The 20045-nt window shown below is 42.6% G+C and overlaps 1 protein-coding gene across 1 annotated transcript in view; it reads left to right on the top strand.

The window, feature by feature from the left end:
* Positions 1-10174: 10174 nt before the first annotated feature.
* The window catches only part of TGFBI (transforming growth factor beta induced), a 34632-nt gene continuing 24761 nt past the window's right edge, over positions 10175-20045 (top strand). The window contains exons 1-2 of the mRNA XM_030573229.1: positions 10175-10324; positions 15310-15408. Of these exons, the coding sequence (XP_030429089.1) occupies positions 10203-10324; positions 15310-15408 (221 nt within the window). The 5' untranslated portion in view covers positions 10175-10202. The remainder of the gene's footprint in view (positions 10325-15309; positions 15409-20045) is intronic.

The following is a 20045-nucleotide window of genomic DNA, read 5'->3' as shown; positions in this document are numbered from 1 at the left end:
CCATAGAGATTCTATGCTACAGTTTGGTTCATTTAAGATTTTTACTTCATTTGATTCTACTCTTTCTTTCACCTATAGTGCCACTCCCCCATTAGCACAACCTGTTTTGTCCTTCCAGTATATTTTGTACCCTGGTATTACTGTATCCCATTGATTACCCTCATTCCACCAAGTATCTGTGATGCCTATTCATGACATTATATCAATATCAATATAATCATTTAATACAAGGCACTCTAGTTCACCCATCCTATTATTTAGACTTCTAGCACTGGTGTATAAGTACTTTAAAAACTTGTCCCTTTTTAGCTGTCTGCCATTACATGATGTAACTGAATGTGACTTCTTTCCTTTTGACATAAAAATACAAAAGTGTCACAGCCGCAGTATTACTGAAACATTGCTTACTTTCTCATTTTACCATATAATTATAAAATAAATCCACTGAAATATAAATATTGTACCTACATTTCAGTGCATAGTATATAGAGCAGTATAAACAAATCAATGTATGAAATTTTAGTTTGTACTGACATCACTCGTGCCTTTTATGTAGCCTGTTGTAAAATGAGGCAAATATCTAGATGAGTTGATGTACCTTGTAGAAGACCTCTTCATATCCCATGGTTGAAAACCCTGGCTTAAACCTCTCACTTACATGATGGGTTCTGAAATTGCAGAGTCCTCTAAGAAAAAGTACCTGGGAACAGGTCAAGTAAAGAAATCCCTGATGGATGGAGCCACATGCAGCAGTAGCTAAAGATGCCCAAAGGGGGCTTGGGATAGAAAACAGTACTGCGCACTTGAGAATGACATTAGGGTGAAGAATGGCCCATCCTTATCTGGACTTCACCCCTATGCAGACAGCCAGCACTATGTATCAGTTAACTCATCAAACAAGGGAATGTCACCCTGGGAGCATGGCACTCCAGTCTGGGCAACTCACAGAGGTTATGAAGGTCCAGCAAAGGCAGTGAAGGTTGTCCAAGGTGCAGCAGGACTTACACGTTACGAGGGACTGCAAAAACTGACCTAATCTAGCCTTGAAATTAAATATGAAGCACAAAAGGAAAATGGAGCAGTCCTTCCTTTTTATACTAATATGAGAGTAAGCCACTATTTAAGGGTAATCATGAACCAGTTAATGGCACACTGCTAAATCTAAAATCAGATTCGAACTAATACTTCCCCCTACAGATTGTAGTTACCATCACAAAAAGTCAGAGAGTCAAACAGTTACGGTTACTGGATAATTTTACACCAGTATTGGTATATTTACATACGGATAGGTTAAGGCTTATTGTACATTGGTCATGGAATAAGCATATTGTTATTAGCAACGATCCCACTCTTTGCTTGATTCCCACTATGTTTATTTACCACAAGATTGAGTCAATCTATGTCATCCCCCTGCCTGAAAGTAACAGGGTTCGCCCAGTGCACTGTTGTATGCAGGTGATGGATGATCATTCTTGGATACCTTCAGCATTCTCAGCACATCTTTGCCCCACTCCTTCCTTATTACCCAGCTGTTCGTCCTGTTCCATTTCCCTCTGCAGAAGGGCCGCTACGAGATGTACATTAACCTGCTGTGCAAGAAGATAAAAGTCAGGAGGGATGATCTGGAGAAAATCGAAGCCAGCCTTTTCATGGTGGAAGCTGATGATGTCTCCTTGAGGAAGACACATTCAAGCCCTTCCCTGAGCCAAGAACACTTGTCTGTACACAGCAAGGTGGAAAAGAACGTTATTGAGCAGAACCCTTAACAGATAATGATAGTGTGGGTGAAACCAATCAGTGAGGCTTAGTACTCCTTGACTAGATTGATGAGCACCATTATACCCAGGAAACCATATGAACAAAACCGGTAGATGTACATGACGTGGTTTCTGATCCAGTGAAAGAAATCAAAGAAGCTTTAGCTTACACTTTGATCATTATTAATCAGTGCCCTGACGTTTCAGTGTCATTGGCTGTCTATCTTCTCTTCACATCTGTTATTCCCTTCAACATTCATTTTACTACTGCTCCTTGCGTGCATGCAATAAAGGCAAATACTCATAGGTGCAAGTCAATGGGACTACTCATGGTAATAAAGTTTAAAATGTGCATAAATGTTTGTAATATGAGGTTCTTAGAAATTAAGTTCCAGAAACACTGCAAAGTATCTACCAATTCAAGGTTCTTTCTTCTTCTGAGAAGTAATTTTTCCTCTCTTACTGTGGAGTAAATTGAACAAAACATGCTGGTCCTTAATGCTATCTTATGTGGTAATGCTATACCATCCCCCAAACAGTTTCTTGACTTAACATCATTCTGTAATTGAGAATATTTTAATATGTTTCTCAATATGACCATATGGTTTATATAAAACTTTTGGATTACCTCATAAATATAATCATAAACTCTGGATAATACATTGGAGAATGTACAGCAGGGAACACTCTTGTTCTGGCAAAAGTATAGTAGACTGGATGATCTAATAGCTCTTTTTCATCTCTAATTTCAATAATTCCACGTGAAATATATCCAGAAGGAAAGGAAACAGGTGATTGTGAAGATGTCTTGTGACCATTAAGTAATTATGGACCAAATAAAGCCCTCTGGGTTTTGTGGGGCGGTAGAGGGATTATGTGGTTATGGGGTAGAGATGGGGAAACACTTTTATGTGTAGCACTGTCTCCCTAAAAATCCACATGGAAATTCTTATGCTGAGCTGTGGAATCCCATCTCTGAAATTTGACTCTGGAGTCCTAGCCAGGTCACGTAGGGTGAAATCCTCGACCCACTGAATTCAATGGGAGTTTTGCCATGGATTCAGTGGGGCCAGGATTTCACTCACAGTTAGCAGGAGTGCAGAAGCAGTATTCTCGCTAAAGCCCATTTCTAGTTATTGACACAGCATAGTTTGTGCATCTTTTTGGTAGGAAATGATTATCTTCCTTGCATTTCAGAAGAATTTTCAGCATCTTGTAGTTTAATTAAAGCTAATAAATCTCTTTTTTTCAGGCAATAGAACTACATCATAATAAAATAAAAGAAATCAGATTTCAAAGTTTATCCTCCCAAAATAACAGTCTACTATAGTTTGGCTCAGAACACTTGAAAATTTACTCTATTGCTATGCCTGAAAATGGCCTACAGCCAACCACAGCAGATTACCGCATTAACATTGGGCATCTATCAAACATTTAAATCAGTTGCAGTGGGCCAAGAAAAAAACTTTATTTTATCCATTGTAAAGTCTGAAGACTCCCCTCTCAAAGTGGAATGTTCTCCCATGGTGCCATGGAGTTTTCCATTGCTTATGCTGCTAGACCTAAATGCAAATAAATACAATGATTCAGGGTATAGAGTTGTATATTTTCCTTAGGTTCTTGATAGTCTGTTTATTGAAACATGGGGTGCAATTGAAAAATAAGAAAGAAAAGAGAACAAATGATCCCTAGAAATGCTTGGTAGGAACTGTTTTCAATCTCTCTCTGTCTTTCACCCGTAATTCTATATGAGGTAGAGTGGGTAAGAGGCCCTCTAGCCTCTGAATAGAGCTTGAGTACCGTTACATTATGACATTGTTAAATAATTTTAATGTCTCACCTATCTCAGATGCTGGGAAAAAATAGAAAAAACAGATAAAGGGCCAGATTTTTAAAGCCAGCCCAGCCTCTATACTTGTGCTTGCAAGTTTTTGTCTATTTTTCATGTGTTTAACTTGTTTGTATCGGGGATATCAAAGCAGGCACAATAATACCCCAAAGGGAAGCAGAATATTGGATAATAATTACTACTGAGACTAAATATAGCAATGCATGGTTAGTGGCCTCTCTAGACTAGTGATTCTCAAAGCCAGTTCGCCACTTGTTCAGGGAAAGTTCCTGGCAGGCCGGGCTGGTTTGTTTACCCTTCCCGCCAGCACGTCCCTCAGCCCGTGCCGCTTCCTGCAGTCCCCATTGGCCTGGAGCAGCGAACCGCGGCCAGTGGGAGCCATGATTGGCCGAACCTGCGGATGCGGCAGGTAAACAAACTGGCCCGGCCAGCCAGGGGCTTTCCTTGAACAAGCGGCGGCCCAAGTTTGAGAATCACTGATCTAGACCAGGAAAATAAGTCATGGTTAAAAACTTATTAATGGCAACATTTAGCTAACACTTTCTAAGCACTTGTCTGGATATGGCTTAGCATCTTTAAATATGTGTTAGCTGGTCAGAGTCAACCCTAAATAGTCCTTAAGGCCTCTTCTATATTAAAAACTTGTACTGCTTTAACCATATCGATATAGTTGAAGCAGTACAACTTCCTTGCTGTGTATGTAGTTAAGCTGGTATAAAGATGCTTTATCTTGGTATAGTTATTTCTACAGGAGGAGGATTAACTTTACCAGTAAAAGTCACCTTATACTGGTATAACTGTGTCCGCACTAGAGTTTTTACCGATGTGATGAAGTGTACCTACCCCACACCATCCTCGAAAGGGTTAACTCTGCTTTATAGGCCGAGGAAGCCCCGTCCCTCAACTCAGCTGCGCATGCTCAGCCTGGAGGCGGAGTATAAAAGGAAGCAGCCCAACTTAGTCTGGGCAGGCTGCTTAAGGGGGAGGATGTGGACTGCAGGCTTTCTCCAGGGAGTTGCTACATGTCCCGATTAGAGAACCATGGCACATAGAGCTCCAGATGGACTCCAGGCCTCCTGATGAGCCCAGATAAGGGGCTGCGCTGGCAGGAGCTAGGCCACTTGAGGACCCCAGAGACCTGAGGGAATTGTGGAGCCTCACCGAGAGTGAAAGGGTAGGAAGCAGCCCAGGGGGCTTAGACTTTGCTCGGTTCACTCTCCGGAGAAATCAGTCAGTGTGTCTTGGGAGGATCTTCGCTGACTCGGTGGTGAGCACCCCCACTCCCGCTAGGGCCCTGGGCTGGGACTTGGGGGAGCAGGGAGGCCCTGAGTCCTCTTACCTTGTGTGCCACACACTCCTAAGCAGCACCCCACTTCACCAATTGGCCATGCAATCACACAGAGGTGGGTTACTTTATTGACTCTGGCCATTAGGCTGCGTTGCCCTGAGTGGAAGGGATGCCCTTATTGACTCTGACCATTAGACCCTGCTGTCCTGAGAGGAAAAGCCACTTTACTGACTCTGGCCACTAGGCCCGACTGCCCTGAGAGAAAAGGCTGCTTTACTGACTCCAGCCACTAAGCCGTACTGCCATGTTTTATAATCAGGGTTACGAACACAGAAACTAACTGGCTGTTATAGAGTTTTTCCCCCCTCTTCTCACCATACGTGACCCAGCACGTGGGATGGAATGTACCTACCCCACAACAACCGGAATTATATTTTTGTAAAAAATCACACCTCTAACTGAAATAGCTGTAGTACTAAAACTTTTAAGTGTAGACGAAGCCTAAGAGAATAATTTTTTCCTCAATGATTGGAAAGAAAATTGAAAAGGGAAAATATTATGTAATTTATTTTGAGTTGCTTTTAAAAGGATGTATTTAACAATGAGGGTTTATGTTGCCTTGGTAATGGATCATCACCCCTAAAGTCAACAAGACTACTTGTGAGAGTAAAGCAAGCAGGATTTGGCCTTGGTTATGTGTTTAAATCCATCGTAAGGGGATCGGTACAGTTCATGGTGAAGACACTGATAGGAGAGGCTGCTAGTTATCAGGGTGCAAGCCACAAAGGCCCTTAGGCACCTAAATCCCAGGTTGTCTAAGTCCAGTTTGGGGGCACCACTGTGATCTACCGAACTCCCACTCAGCTACTGCCTCACCTAGTAGATGCCTAAACTTACTCAGCAGCTATGTTTTGAGTCCTGGGCAGGCAAACTGCAGCCATACTCTAGGCAGCCTGCGGGCGTCTATCTCCAGCCTAAGCACGTGCAATGCTGCCTCACTCTTGGCATCTGGGTGTCTATTTCCCGCCTAAGGCCTAGAGCAATTCACAAACCAGGAAAGATAGGCATAAGGCTGTGTAAGTTGTGCACAGGGGTCCGATCCAACTGGTGTGTGTAGAGGCCTCCTGCTGGATCAGGCCCAAAACCACCAGGATGGTTGAGGATCCTCCCTTGTAACATTTAGCCTTGTAGATAAGGTACTCACCAAAGATGTGAGAGACCACTGGTTCAAGTCCCCCAACCTGAGAGGGAGAAAGGATTTGAACAGGGATCAGCCACTTCTCAGGTGTGGGCTCCCATGACAAGCTATGGTAGAGTCTGATGTGGGACTTCTTCAATCTCACCTATTGAAGTTCCCCTTTAATTAAATAATTAAATATTAATTGGGCCAGTGACAAACTCAGATTAACGTCATCACCTTGTGGTTAGGGCACTTACCTGAGGTGTGGCGGATCACCATTCAAATCAGGAAGAAGGGGGAACTTGGACTGGAGGGTCTGCCACAACCTGCAGCCTCCGCCTCTTTTATGGAGGTAGGTGGTCTCTGAGCACACCTTCTAGGTCAGGCCCCACCAAGCACCTACCTTCCTCCAATTCATGAATTGCAAGCAGAGGTAGGTGCCCCCATGCATCCTAGACTTAGGTGCCTGTCTCCCTAAGGGGAAGGCGGCTTAACACACACCACTCTGGTTGGTGTCTCCCACTGATTAGCTTAGGTGGCTCCCCAGTCTAAGGCACCTAACTCTCCCCATTCATTCATAGATGCCTAGGTGCCTCACGCAGGCTGATGGCGGTGGTGTTCATATGATTTTTCCAGTTGCCGTGATGCTCAGCATCACAATTCCTCAGTCCCATTGTGCAGCTGGGCCCCGGGAAGTGCTGGCAGTCGGTAGTGCCTTTGAGCATGATGTTCCTGTTCTGTTAGAGGGTTTAACTTCTCAGGGCTTTACCCAGGCATCTTTCACTGGTGTTAAATTAACTAAACAAAATGTGCTACAGTTTGGTTTGTGTTCTGGGTTTGGTTTTATTCCCCATTTTTCATTCTACTATTACATACGTGTCTGACCAAAACTGTGAATGGCTTTATTTATTAGTCTGTAACATTTTGTTAATGCTATTAACTATAAATGTATACTTCAAATACTTCCTAAGAACAGGTTGCATTTTCTGTAAATGACATTATTCTGCAGACTTTTCAGAGTTTATAAAGAAAGCTAATATTGCTACAACATCCATACTGAACAGATATCTGATCTCAGTATTACTCTATGTAATACAAGTACTTTACACTTACATGGTGCTTTATAGCCATGGATCTGAAAGACATGGGGTATAAATCTAGTCAATTGCCCATTTGCAGCAGGCTGTGTGTGTCAGGCGCTTGCAGAAGGAAATTAGGATAAGCTAGTTTCCTCCTTCAGCAAACTCTGGATACATCATAGGGAGCTGTCTGGAAAGGGAAATTTACTAGGATTATGTGATCCTAATCAGTTTCCTTTTATAGCCTGATCCATGTGTGAAAGCAAGAGTTTACTGCAGAAGGGCATCTGCAATATCTTTAACATATGGAGCCAGGAAAACAGGCACAAAGGGTGAGAGTGTGTGTGTGTGTGTGTGTACATGTTTAAAAAGACATAAAAAGGAAAGGAAACACAAAGCAAAAAGGGCGAGGGCCCCAGAAGAGGGATATTAATAAGAAAAACAGGAGAGAGAGAGAAAGAAGTAGGGAGAGTAAGAGGATAAGACATTAAATATCAAATACTGAAAATAAATATTACCGATGTGAATATTGTGCTTAACTTTCATCAGTGTAATAATATCTGTGGTCTAGAATTTTAAAGAGAGGGCCAAATACGGTTCATCTCACTCATGCAAGTGGTCTTATTGATGTCTGTGGCTCACATCCTCAAATATATTTAGGTATTTCAATGGGAGTTAGGCACCTAAATACCTTTGAGGATATGGGTCTCAAAGCCCACTGAAGTCAATGGGGAGTCTTCCCATTGACTTCAAGAGGCTTTGGATCAGGCCTCATTACACCCGTCAAATGGGTAGGGGAGTAGATATGTGTATGGTGAGTGCATTAGAAAGTAGAGTGCCAGCCCTTTTGGTCCACTTCACACTGCTTGGTGCAATATCACAGTATATGAATCGTCAAACAGTAAAGTGGTTTAGAGCCCAATCCAGCAAACCCTAGCAAGCCTACAGCCATGACGTGGAACTATTGTCCCATTGACTTGGAACTAACTATTTGCAGGATGAGGCCCACGGCACATTGTGATCTTCTGCCACTCACAAGACTTTGTCTTGTTAAGAGAACATGCCCGGGAACTAGAATTTGAACAACTGCTTTGTGTTTCCTGAAATAACAAAATAAATAAGCCTTGACTTGTGGCTGGCATCACCTCTCTCCAGCTCATGCATTTTGACGGCGTGATGACGTACACAGTCTGTTCCCTATGGAATGGTGAATATCAGAAATGGTCTCCTGTATCACCATCTCTAAGGGGACCATCTCTAAGCTGAAAAAGATTGACGAAACTAAGAAAAAATGTGGAGAGTATGAGGAATTGGCAGGGGACAAACTTAGCCCCAAATTCCATTTGCATCCTCGGCCTGTGCTGCTTCCTGCAGCTCCCATTGGCCTGGAGTTGCGAACCGTGGCCAGTGGGAGCTGTGATCGGCCAGACCTGCAGATGTGGCAGGTAAACAAACCAGCCCAGCCCACCAGGAACTTTCCCTACACAAGCAGTATCCCAAGTTTGGGAACCACTGCTCTATGGTTTCATTTGGCTGGTTCGATTTTTGGTTTTAGCTTGTTTGTTTAGTCTGCAAAGGTAGTAAGGTGTTTTCTAATTTCCATTGTCACCTGTTGATGGTGATGGGAATTTTCCATGATCTTACAAATGCCCAAAGAATAAAATAAATGAATGACTATTTAATGGCCTTCCACATCAATTTGTTCATTTGTTAGAATGTGCTCCGCTGAAGTTAAAAGAAGCAGAGGCTGAAAAGTCCTCAAAAATTCTTCAGTGCCACTATATGGAATGAGCTCTGTATAAATGAAAGTTGAGGGTAATCTGGGAAAACATAGCACTTGATGTCAGCACTACTCCCAACAAAGATTAAAGTTAAAGGGAGATTAAATACTTCCTGGAAATGAATGTGGCTATATTGACTGTATGTACTTTATAATTACTGGATTACTGGACAATAATTATGGCCAACCATGTATTACTTGTTAATTCTAGGCTGTTGATCCTAATTAAGTGTTTTCCATTCTATTTCTCCAGAAATCGGTTGGAATCGTTTTTCAGAAACTCTCCCGAAGTGGCCACCAACCTCCTGCTCTTCCTACAGCAGCTCACACAAAAATGTCAACAATATTTATGATCTAAACAGTTCAATCCTTCCAGCCTTCAGATTTGTTTACCACAGAAAAAGCTCTCCAAATAATGTCTTTATTGCTGAAAGCTTCTTCTGTTTGGCTTGGTGATATCTCTTGAGATGCATTAAATTCCTCTCTTCTGTTTAAGCAGCTGCCGTTTCTGGCCATTGCTTAGCCGAAAAATGTGCATGAAAACCTTTGTTTGTATGAGTGCAGGTTCATATAGGACTGTTTCTAGAGTATTCATATATGAGTGCATGGAAAGTCGATTGGGAATGTATTTCCATTCAACCTTAACATCTATCTGCTACGGCTAAAAGCAAAGGGTAAAAGGAGTGCAAGACAGAATGATGGTAATTCAAAAATAGCCCCCCCAGGGGTGGTTCTGGCAGCTGGGGCTCAGTGGGCAGGGAGGGGTGCTGGCCATTCCTTTGTGCCGAGGGCCCAGGAGTGGACGGGTGGGAGAGGCTGGGTGGCAGCGACAGAAAGGGGGACAAGCTTTGGGAGGGATGGAAGAGTAGCTTGGGGGAACGTGGGCTGGAGGAGCCGATCAAGAGGGAGAGGGCAGGGGCTGAAGGGAGGGAGACGGACTAGATCAGCGTTCCCCTCTCCGCTGGCTTGGGGAAGCAGGACTCCCTCCTCGCCGGCTGCTGTGTGAACGCTCCCGCTCCGGTTTCAATGGGCTGCCAACGCCGCAGCCTGCTTCCCTGCCCGGGGCTCTCCCAGAGTGGCTCCCCCCACACGCGGTCCCCCTGGCCGCGGCGGGGATGGGGGTGGGAGCTGCGCTCCCCGGCAGCGGGGGTCCATTGCCTGACCCGGCCCCGCCCCCAGCCCGGCCCCGCTCGGTCCCGTATTTATCCGCGGCTGGCCGCCCCGCCGGGCTCTCACTTCCAGCCTGCTCCGTCCCGTCCCCGCGGCGCCATGGAGCGCGGAGTGCTGCTGCTGGCGCTGGCCTGGGCTCTGGGGCTCACCCTGGCCGGGGCAGCCAGGAGCCCCTACCAGCAGGTCCTGCACCACAGCCGGCTGCGCGGCCGGCAGCACGGGTAAGGCGGGACCCGGGCCGGGGGAGCTCCGCACTGCGCTCCTCTGCCGGCCCCGAGCGGGGGACTGGGTGGCAGGGGAAGTGGCCGGGGCTGGAGAGTCCCGGGGCGCCAGGCTCCGCCAGAGGTAGCCGGGTGGGCTGGAGGCCAGTGCTCATTGATTCCTCCTGTCCCAGGTGCAGTTAGTTGCCTCTGTCCCCGAGACAGGACTAGCCGCAAGACAGCGCGACTCTTAAGGGAAAGGATCCGCCTTTGACAGTTAAGGGGGCAAGGCTCATTTATCCCCCTGTGTTTGCAAGGACTGGGGTAGATGCTGCTTAGTCTGTTTAATCTTTTGTATTGGTACAATCAGCCTTAGAAATATACAATGAAATCTACCCGAATGCGATCCTGCCTTGTAATCAATCAGGACTCTCGAGGGAGCGTATGCACACCCATACATAACATTTCCCCTGGGTGTGTGCGCGCACACTTTCTGAAACTTAAGAGTGTGGTAGGATAAACACATCAGCTACAACCTGGAACAATGGCAGAAACGCCAAAAGTCAGCTCATCTCCAGTAGCGTTAATCACTCAAATACTGCAGGATATGCTGTTGTCACCTATAGACAAGCTTAATCTTTCTGTGCCCCCAAAGTAGGAAATAATTTGTTGAAAAATATTGACCATAACATTTTAATGGGAAATCAGAAATTCCAAAGTGTGTAAGCCACCTCTATTTTCCACCTAATATATCTCAGAGGGGGTTCAGTAGCTTTATTAAGGGTTGTAAGGCATCCTGAGCTGCTAAGAGGAACATACAAGTAAAGTTAAATGGATGCTGTTATGCTGAACAAATGTTTGCAAAACTAAATAATATGATATTGTATATTTAAATATAAACAGTAGTGAGATTGTGTCACAAAATAACAAAACAGCAACAGATTGTATGCATGACTTACTTTTCCCTTTGGTGCCTTGGTATTGCATGGGTCATTTTAGACCAGTTTACATTGTTATATTTATGTATCACTCATAAAATAATTTCTGTTTAAAGTCCCAGCCAGAAAGGGCCATTCTATTGTCCGTTCTTGTCTATAAAGACTTTGGCACAGTTCTGACGCTAGATTACTCGCTGCTTGGAGCAGGGACAATCTTTTAGATATGTGCCTGCAGACCACCAAGAATGTTATCCACACTTAACATCATATAAAATCAGGACTACAGGATCTAGACAAAGCATGAGAAAGAGAAGGTGTTTGTAGTGAATTTTACATGGAGGGTTTGCATGATCTTCTAATTTGTCTTACATTGTATTGATCTGCAGAGTTAAAGTTCTCCATGTCTAATTTTGGTTTAATTTTATTTTTAGATATTCTGCAGTAATGTCAGACAGATTTTAAAGGGCTTTTTTCCCCCCAATCAACTGTCGTATTTCATGCAAACATTTTCAATAGATCTTGAAAGCATTCTTGACAAAAGTAATCCGTTCTTTAGCTGTATTTCTCCTATGACTCTTCATTCACGGAGACAGAGGAGAATATTGCCAGTACAATCAATAGAAGTAGAAAGAACAGGAGTACTTGTGGCACCTTGCAGACTAACAAATGTATTTGAGTATAAGCTTTCGTGGGCTATATCTATATCTATATCTATCTATTCATATAGAACATGAAAAGGTGGGAATTGCACACTTCTGCCACTGCTTTGCTAGCAGCACTGGCATCTCTAGGGGAGAACAAGAAGCCAGTGTTTATGGATGAAGTGAATAACATGCTGCTGTCAGTTACCCTAATGTAGGTGGGGTTAGGGTTAGGGATAGCTCAGTGGTTTGAGCATTAGTCTATTAAACCTAGGGTTGTGAGTTCAGTTCTTCAGGGAGCTATTTAGGGATCTGGGGCCAAAAAAATAGTCAGGAATTGGTCCTGCTTTGAGCAGGGGGTTGGACTAGATGACCTCCTGAGGTTCCTTCCAACTCTGATATTCTGTGAAATCCTGCATAACTGAAAGCAGAATTGGGCCCAGAAGTCCTTTTCTGAGGGACAGAGCTTTATAAAAACAGTTCCGTTTTATCAGCATCAAGTAGGAGCAAACTAAGTATTTGGATGCCAACGTATGGCTGTGTCAAACATGTAGCAATAGAGAAACAACCAAAGGATTCTTGGCCGTAAAGTGCATTCATGTATCATTAGCAGAGAACTTAAAAGGGCCAGATTCTATTACCCTTACTCAAGTTGTGTATCACCTTGCTCCAGGAGTAGTTCTATTGAAGCCAATAGTACTCATTGCAAGGGAGATACTCCTCAACAGGAGTAAGGGAGACAGAATCTGGAGCTATACAAATAAGTGACAATTTACGCACATTTTAAAAAAAGTGAACGGGAGCAGATCTGTGAGTGGGGCTGCAGTTAAGAATTGCAGAAGATAAAGTAACACCAACATAGAAATATTTGCTTGGGAAAAGTATTATGTAAAATAGGCAGTGAGTTACTCCTTTGAAGGCAGATAGGTAAATCATTGTGATCGAGCTGTATATTATTTTTGGAAGCATCCACTATGTACTAAGCTGTTTCCAAACTTTCAAGGACAGTCCCTACTCCAAGGATATCAGTTAAGGACCGACTGCCGAGCAGCACGTGATTGACGAAAGGAAACAATTTATATATGTCAACTTCTTTCACTGTAAATTGTTGCACAGCTGAAGTAAGGGTAGACAGTCTAGAGTACTGACAGATTCATTTAAATCTAAACTGGGCAGAACAGTATAATATACACAGCATCTACTCCAGCGTTCTGGGAATCACTGAAAACACAGAGCAGTATTTTTTTTTCTTTACTGAGGCTTGAGCTGAACCTGCATGGCATTGTACTGATAAATCAAAGCCTGAATGGCAGCAGCATGTAGCTTCAGTGTTTTAGCTTAAAAAAAGGTAATTGGTTAATATGAAAACAGTACAGTACAAAGTGTTTCTTCGTCAGCCTCTTAACAAGTAGGAGACCATTCCAAAGGATGCGGAAGACACAATTAAGCAAGTTCTCCAGTAGCCAGACACACAAAGGACGAATCCTGGAGGGATTGTCCAGTCAAATGGACACTGAAATCTAGGAGCTCTTTGGCTGGCATGTATTAGTAACCGGACTTGCTCACTGAAGTGTGAGAGTAGTCGAGAGGCCGAGTCAGAAGGTGCAGGAATGTCTGTGGGTTGTACTTTTGGGGCAGGATCCATCACTGGTGTCTGTTGGCGTAGCGGCACTGAAGTCAGTGAGGTTAGGCCTGGCTACCCCAACTGAAGAACCGGCAGTCTGGTTTATTTTTAGTTGTTTTTAATTTTTTCCCCTGCATGCCACATTTTGCACGTAAAATGCAATGAACACTTTCAAGCAGAAATGCATTGTTTTTAATTGGAAATGGCCAAAATTATGGAAACTATGAGTGTGAGCTCAATACTGTGAGGCACTGAGAGCCCTCACCTTCCATTGACTTCAGTGGGTGGCAAAAGTGCCTGGCACCTAGCAGGGCTGGGCTCTGTCTCTGTAGATGAAAGCTGCAGCGAGATTAACAAAGACTTTCTGAAGAGAAGCCAAATTCCCACTGAGACTGGCAGTGGATTTAGCAAGCGTAGTAGAACCTCGCTAATTCATACTAATGTCTGGAAGACCAGCCATTGGAGAACTGAGCTTTTGTGCAATAGTGGGAACATGAAGCACACAGGTGGGTGAGGATGAATCCGTACTACACCACAAAATCTCCTGTGTTTATTTGGACAAGGAAGCATTGTTCATAATACCTCAGAACATGTGTGCAAACAGACTGTAGTAGTATATTTTGCCTGAGTAAGTCTAAGTAACAGGAGACGACTGTGATTTGTTTCTCCCTCTGCCCGGCAGGTTTATGGCTCAGTGAATTACAGTTCAGCTGATTTCTGTAAGGTGCAGAGCACCTCTTGGGGGGAAAGTGCTGGCAGTTGGTGCTTTGCAGGAATAGGCCGTTACTGACCTGCTGCTGGAATTGTTGGGAACTGATTGAGGCAAGCCACATTCAGAGCTTGACACCCTGCATGGTGCTGAGCTTCCACAGCTCCTGCTAATTTAACTCTGAGTTGTGGGTGTTCACCATGTCTAGGTATCAGGACCCGGGGCAGAAGTTTGTGCGGGTGACAGCCCATCCCTAAAGGCAACAAACTGTACTGCCAGCATTTACCGTCTTTTTGTTCATATCTTGCTACTCCTGAAATCAGCATAGCTTAATGTACAGACCTAGATATGGACCCTATTCATCAGTTAGCAGGGACGCTTTTTGGAATGTGCTCGATCCTGTCAGATGCTGAGCAATTTGGCACTGAGCCATTGACTTCCATGGGATTAGTTAAGCACATACTTAAGTGATTTGCAGGATTGCGGCCGGAGTGCTCGGCCCCTTGCAGGATAACGGATGGATACTATCAACGTGCTCTTATTAATCCATCATTTAATCTATGAAAAAGTTACTGGGTTGAAACAGTAGCGCATGTTAACTATTAGTAATGCAACAATTCTCATTTCATGTACAAAATAGTTCTAGTCTAATCTTTAGCTAAGGATCCTGATATTTGTAATTAAACAGTTATTTTTTGTTACATTTATTTAAATATCTTCACCCTGTTATCTACTCAATCAAGTCTTTATCCGGAGCTTATTTTCCTTTGTGAATTGGTGTCCATAGTGGAACCCCTGATGCAACTGTAATTTTAGCTGTAATTTTTTTATTGTTGAGGGGATGGAAAAGGTCAGGTTTTTGCATTCAGGGAAGAAAAATCCTGGCTTGATGAAGGGAGAACACTTTCTCGGTTTAATTTATAGTAGTCATTATGCATTCTGATCTCTTAGAAAGGTAAATTGCAGCTATAAAATATTCCTTCATAAAAATCGAAGTGCTGCTTTCAGACCTACTGTCAATGGGGTCTCTTAATCTTATAGGTCTGAATGAGGGAGAAACTTACAGTATCTTTTCTGTCTGTCTTTATCTATAGCCCCAATGTGTGTGCTGTACAGAAGCTTCTTGGAACAAACAGGAAATACTACACAAACTGCAAACAGTGGTACCAGAGAAAAGTCTGTGGAAAATCAACGTAAGTACTTGAGTATCTAGAAATCTCACTAAAAAGCTTCAGTATGGATACACACATCAGGCTTTTTTTGGCTCAAAACAAAGTGTTTTTATGAAAAAGAAACAGCTGTTATTAAACATGCTGGACATGAGATTACAATGTAAGGCTTCTTGTTGAAATGTGCTTCAGATCAGTTCAATTAAATGCTATTGTCAGCATTTTAATTGATTTTTAAAGAGTGCCTTTTGGGGGAAGGCACTCATACTTATCAGCCATCTTATCATGTGCTAATTGGAATGACTGGTCAGACAGACTCCTGCTAGACTCCCAAGAGTTCAGAAATCATTGCACAGGTAAGGGCCATTTGTGCTGAGGCCTTAAATGGGATTTAAGTAGTGTCATATTCTTGACAGTGATGTGTTAATTTCACTCTTGGTGAATAAAAACATGAGGAGCCTTCTTACTCCTTATGCATTATACGTTGAGTCTTCAGCATCCACTCCCAAATAAATCTTTGTCTCATGATTGCCCATCTGTAAAATTTTGATGGTGATCCTCAAGCACTTTGGTATGTTAAGGATGGAAAGGGTTGTATATATCCAAAGCCCAATTATTTATTATAAATTGGGGTGTGTTTTTCTGCACTTACAGAGCTCTAAGTGCTGTAATGAAATATGTACAGGTGTTATCTGGTACCTAACTGTTCATCTCCCAGATCTAGACCTCAGAGCTGATGGATATTGGGAACAATATAAAATATATCTACATATATAGATTTTTGGGTGAAGAAGGAAAAACAAAGTGAGAGGGTGCGGTCAGATTAAGACAGTAGTTTTCCGATGACTCTTTCAGGAAAAGTGAATTAGGCTTTCAGATCAGTTCTGTGCCCAAACCTGCAAATATTTATTTTCAAGTAGCCGTTGCATAAAGTAATCTATGGAACTAGCTTCAGCACGTTCTTTTGAAAGGTACAGTTGTTACATAATTAATAATGTGTATGCCATGCTTGCTGCTTGACTTGAGATGAAGTCTGTCTGTCTCTTCCAAGAGACACAAGCCTTTGCAAGGTCACGCAAGCCCCCAAAATCATCATTTGGGTCTGAGATAGCTTGAAAACTTCTGAGACACAGATTCCAGTTGGAGGGTTTTATATGAGCTAGTTCTGTGTTTTCTAGGACCAATGTTAAAGGTTTCTATGCAAATTAAAAAAAAAAGTAGGAGTTGAAATGAAAAGATTAGCAATTTCTACTTGACTGAGCTTGTGTAGAAAATCATTTAATCAAAAGAACTGACATCAAATCACCCAGATGTTTGTGAGAACAGTTGGGAAAGTATTTTACTGCCCAGTCCAGTATGGAACCAAGTCTTTTTTGGGATGTCTTAACCGTCTCAAGTTCAAATGAAATAAGCTCTTTCTTTGCTAAACAGCAAACTGAGAGATCTTTCACAGTGTCTACCTGAATGGACAAACTGGAGTTTAAGTTGGCTTCTAAAGAAAACAGTAAATTGCCTCAACTGGATGTATTGAGCCTCAGTTCGGTTCCCTGTCTTAATTGTATAGTTAAGAGGTAGGAAAAGCAGAAATCGCCACTTAGCACAGTTTCTGGACTTTCAGCGTATTTCCAGTTGATTCATCTAAAGGAGTGGATTCCTTAGTCTTCACATGGAGGTGCTGTAACTCATTAAAACTGGAGAAAGACTATATTGGTCCATAGGAGACTAAGAGCCCATCCCCCAGCTTGCTCACTCCTCCACTGACCCATCTTATCTCCTCCCTTCTTCCCACTCTCGCTGTGGATGCTGGATGAATGGAGACTGTTCCACCAGCTTTGCAGAAGTGGCTGAGACCCCTTGGGCTGGAGGGCAAGTCTGACTGGCCCATAATTAGGAGATATAGAATTATAAATTTGAAAGGAAATACTTATTTTGATTTTCCCTTCCCCTTTTTTCCACATAGTAGATGTGACCTCCACAGGGAAGTGTCTCCAGCAAACGTCTCTGATTAAAGCTGCAGTACTAGAGCTAGCTGGGAGTATATCAGGTATCAGTGCCTCATACTGCAGGCAAATTGCATTAGGTGCTTGGATTTTTACCAAACATTGAAATAAGATCCCTGTACCCATCTTGCCAAGCATGTACTTACGAGAGATGTCAGTGGAAGACCATGTTTCCCAGAGAAAGTAGAGTCAAGATCCTCCATGTGGATCGGAGAGGAGATTGTCGTCAGAATGAGAGAGGTAGACAAGCTGTTATAGCCCTGAAGCAATAGTAACTTCCACTCGCAGTAGGATCAGCAGGTTTACTTGCTGAGGTCCTGTGTAATGCAATAAAAGGACCTGATTCAGCCACTCTTGCTTGCATTCAGTAATAACTGAATTCATGAGCTGTTCCACTGATGTCAGTGAGCCTATTTGAAGAGTTACGCCTGGCTCTCTTGCAGAGTGGCAAAATCCATCTTCAAAGGATTACCCTGACAGTCCATTCATTGCAACACACAAAACATCTTTGCGAATGCTACAGCAACTGGACAGGAAAAATGCTGTGCGTATTTTAAGGCCATATTAAATGGCTCTTATTAACTTAAATGCTGAGTAATATTAGTTTCTTTGATTTCTATGTAACTTGTTTGTGATCTTGGGCATTAGGAGACGAGTGGCTCATTTTTCTAGCCAAGCTTCATTTTTTACATTTACAGCCTGTATGTATTTTTGAAGCTGCAATTCCCAGTGGGTGGACTTAGTATTTACACATGATCTGGTGGAGTAGTTACATCCCTGAACAATCTACATTATTCCTGCACATCATTGCAGGCACAAAGGGGGAATCCAGGCTTTAAAAAAATCTGGCCTAAAAACTCTTTTTGATATATGTATGTTGCCCCTCCTTCATTTTAGAAATCACATTATTCTACCTTGATAGTTTAAAACACAGCAGTAGTACTATGTTAGGGTCCACTCATGCAAATGCTACTGTGGGTTGTTTCATAGATATCAACAGACTACTTATGGTAGTAAGCACCTGCCTGGTAGTAAATTTTTGCAGGCTTTCATCCTTAATTCATGTCGTTTTGGACCATTGCCGTAGAATACTTGAGCATATATGCAATACACTGTATCTGATTAATAATGGACATTTCAACAGATGTATCAAATGTGACTCCAACCATCTTGTCTGCTTCTTTGGCGTTCTACTCTTTGCTAAAAAATTGAGTTGTGGTGTTTGGAAGAAATGAGATGATGTGGGATAAGACACTGGGCGAGATGTCTGATATTACTTTGACTTAATGAGCAAGGTCTTTGTGTTGACAATTAAGCAATTTTCCGCTTTTGGTTATGTAGTTAATCCAAAGGCAAAGGGGTATTTTATTTATCTATCTATTTACATTTTCCTAAATCCAATGGCAGTGCTATTAGAGCCTTGTGCTTTTTGAATCATGGACATAATTAAACTCCATAGTTTTCTGTTAAGAACAAAGAGAGAGCGCCTAGATAACTTCACTTTTTTAAATCCTTCAAAAATCATTGATCGTATGAAGCTGCCCCTTAATGCTTTCCCTTGTTCCCATGCTGATTTAACATTCTTCTTTGGGCTGACATGATTTCTCCAGCTCAGGAAAAGAACAAGTCTCTGGTTCTGGTTCTCGTTATGAAATGAAACATACGAGTTTAATTACAGAAAATTATTATAAATGGATCTTTATTTGGTGGTGTATGCTTGAGCTTATTTTTATTACCTTGAAAAATGCACTTAAATTTTCATTTTGGCCCCGAAGAACACAACAGCGTGAAATAATGACTAATAAAAATGAGGAAGCTCCGTGTAAGTTTTACTGCATATTGAATTTTACAGCGAACCCTTTGGAAACTAACATCTGATTTAATAACTATAAAGATTTTACTTGAAACTACTTGACTGGGAGGGCAGGAAATTGCAGTCAGAAGGCATTACAGAATGTATGACAAATGCTCTTTGTAGGAGGGCACTCTGACGGGATTGCTTATTTAATCTGCATAGCTGGCACCAGCCTTGCAGAGATGTAATGATCTGTAACCAACGATCAGACATCATAAAGCTGTACTGTATTTGCCAATTTCAAGTGCTGTCAAGTCGCATACCACTGGCTTGTTCTGTAAGTTGTGAAGTGTATTTCATGATTTTTGTTGTAAACTACACACCATGTAGCTGTATAAGAACAAAACTGAACTGAATGCTTACACTGACTATAAACACTCATACAGGCTCATATGGGACTATGTACAGAGGGCAGAATTTGGTCCTGTATTTGGAACCTTCCATTTGCTAGAAATATCGCTAAAACCCCTTGTGTCACACTTAACTTTCTGCAGTTTCATCTGCCTTGACATGAACAGTGCAGCTACTAACAACTGCTGCATTGGGACTTTTTTCACTCTTAGCCAATGTCTCTCCTTTGTTGTGTACTGTGATATACTGCAGTCTTCTTCCTTGCCGGCCTGACATACCATAGTTTCATTCCCAGTGGCATCATGCCAGTGTGACCTTTTACTCCATGATAGACCTCTAGCAGGGTTAGGAGTGCTGCAGATCCCGTCCAGTGTATGACACTGAATGGGTTAAAACCCTATCCCTGACTAGGAGTAGTTTCATCAAGTATTTGCTCTACCTGGGTCACAACTGAC

Source organism: Gopherus evgoodei, chromosome 8, assembly GCF_007399415.2.
Source record: "Gopherus evgoodei ecotype Sinaloan lineage chromosome 8, rGopEvg1_v1.p, whole genome shotgun sequence".
Taxonomy (NCBI): domain Eukaryota; kingdom Metazoa; phylum Chordata; order Testudines; family Testudinidae; genus Gopherus; species Gopherus evgoodei.
The sequence above is the reverse complement of the archived record's forward strand: the minus strand, read 5'-3'. Positions and strand labels throughout refer to the sequence as shown.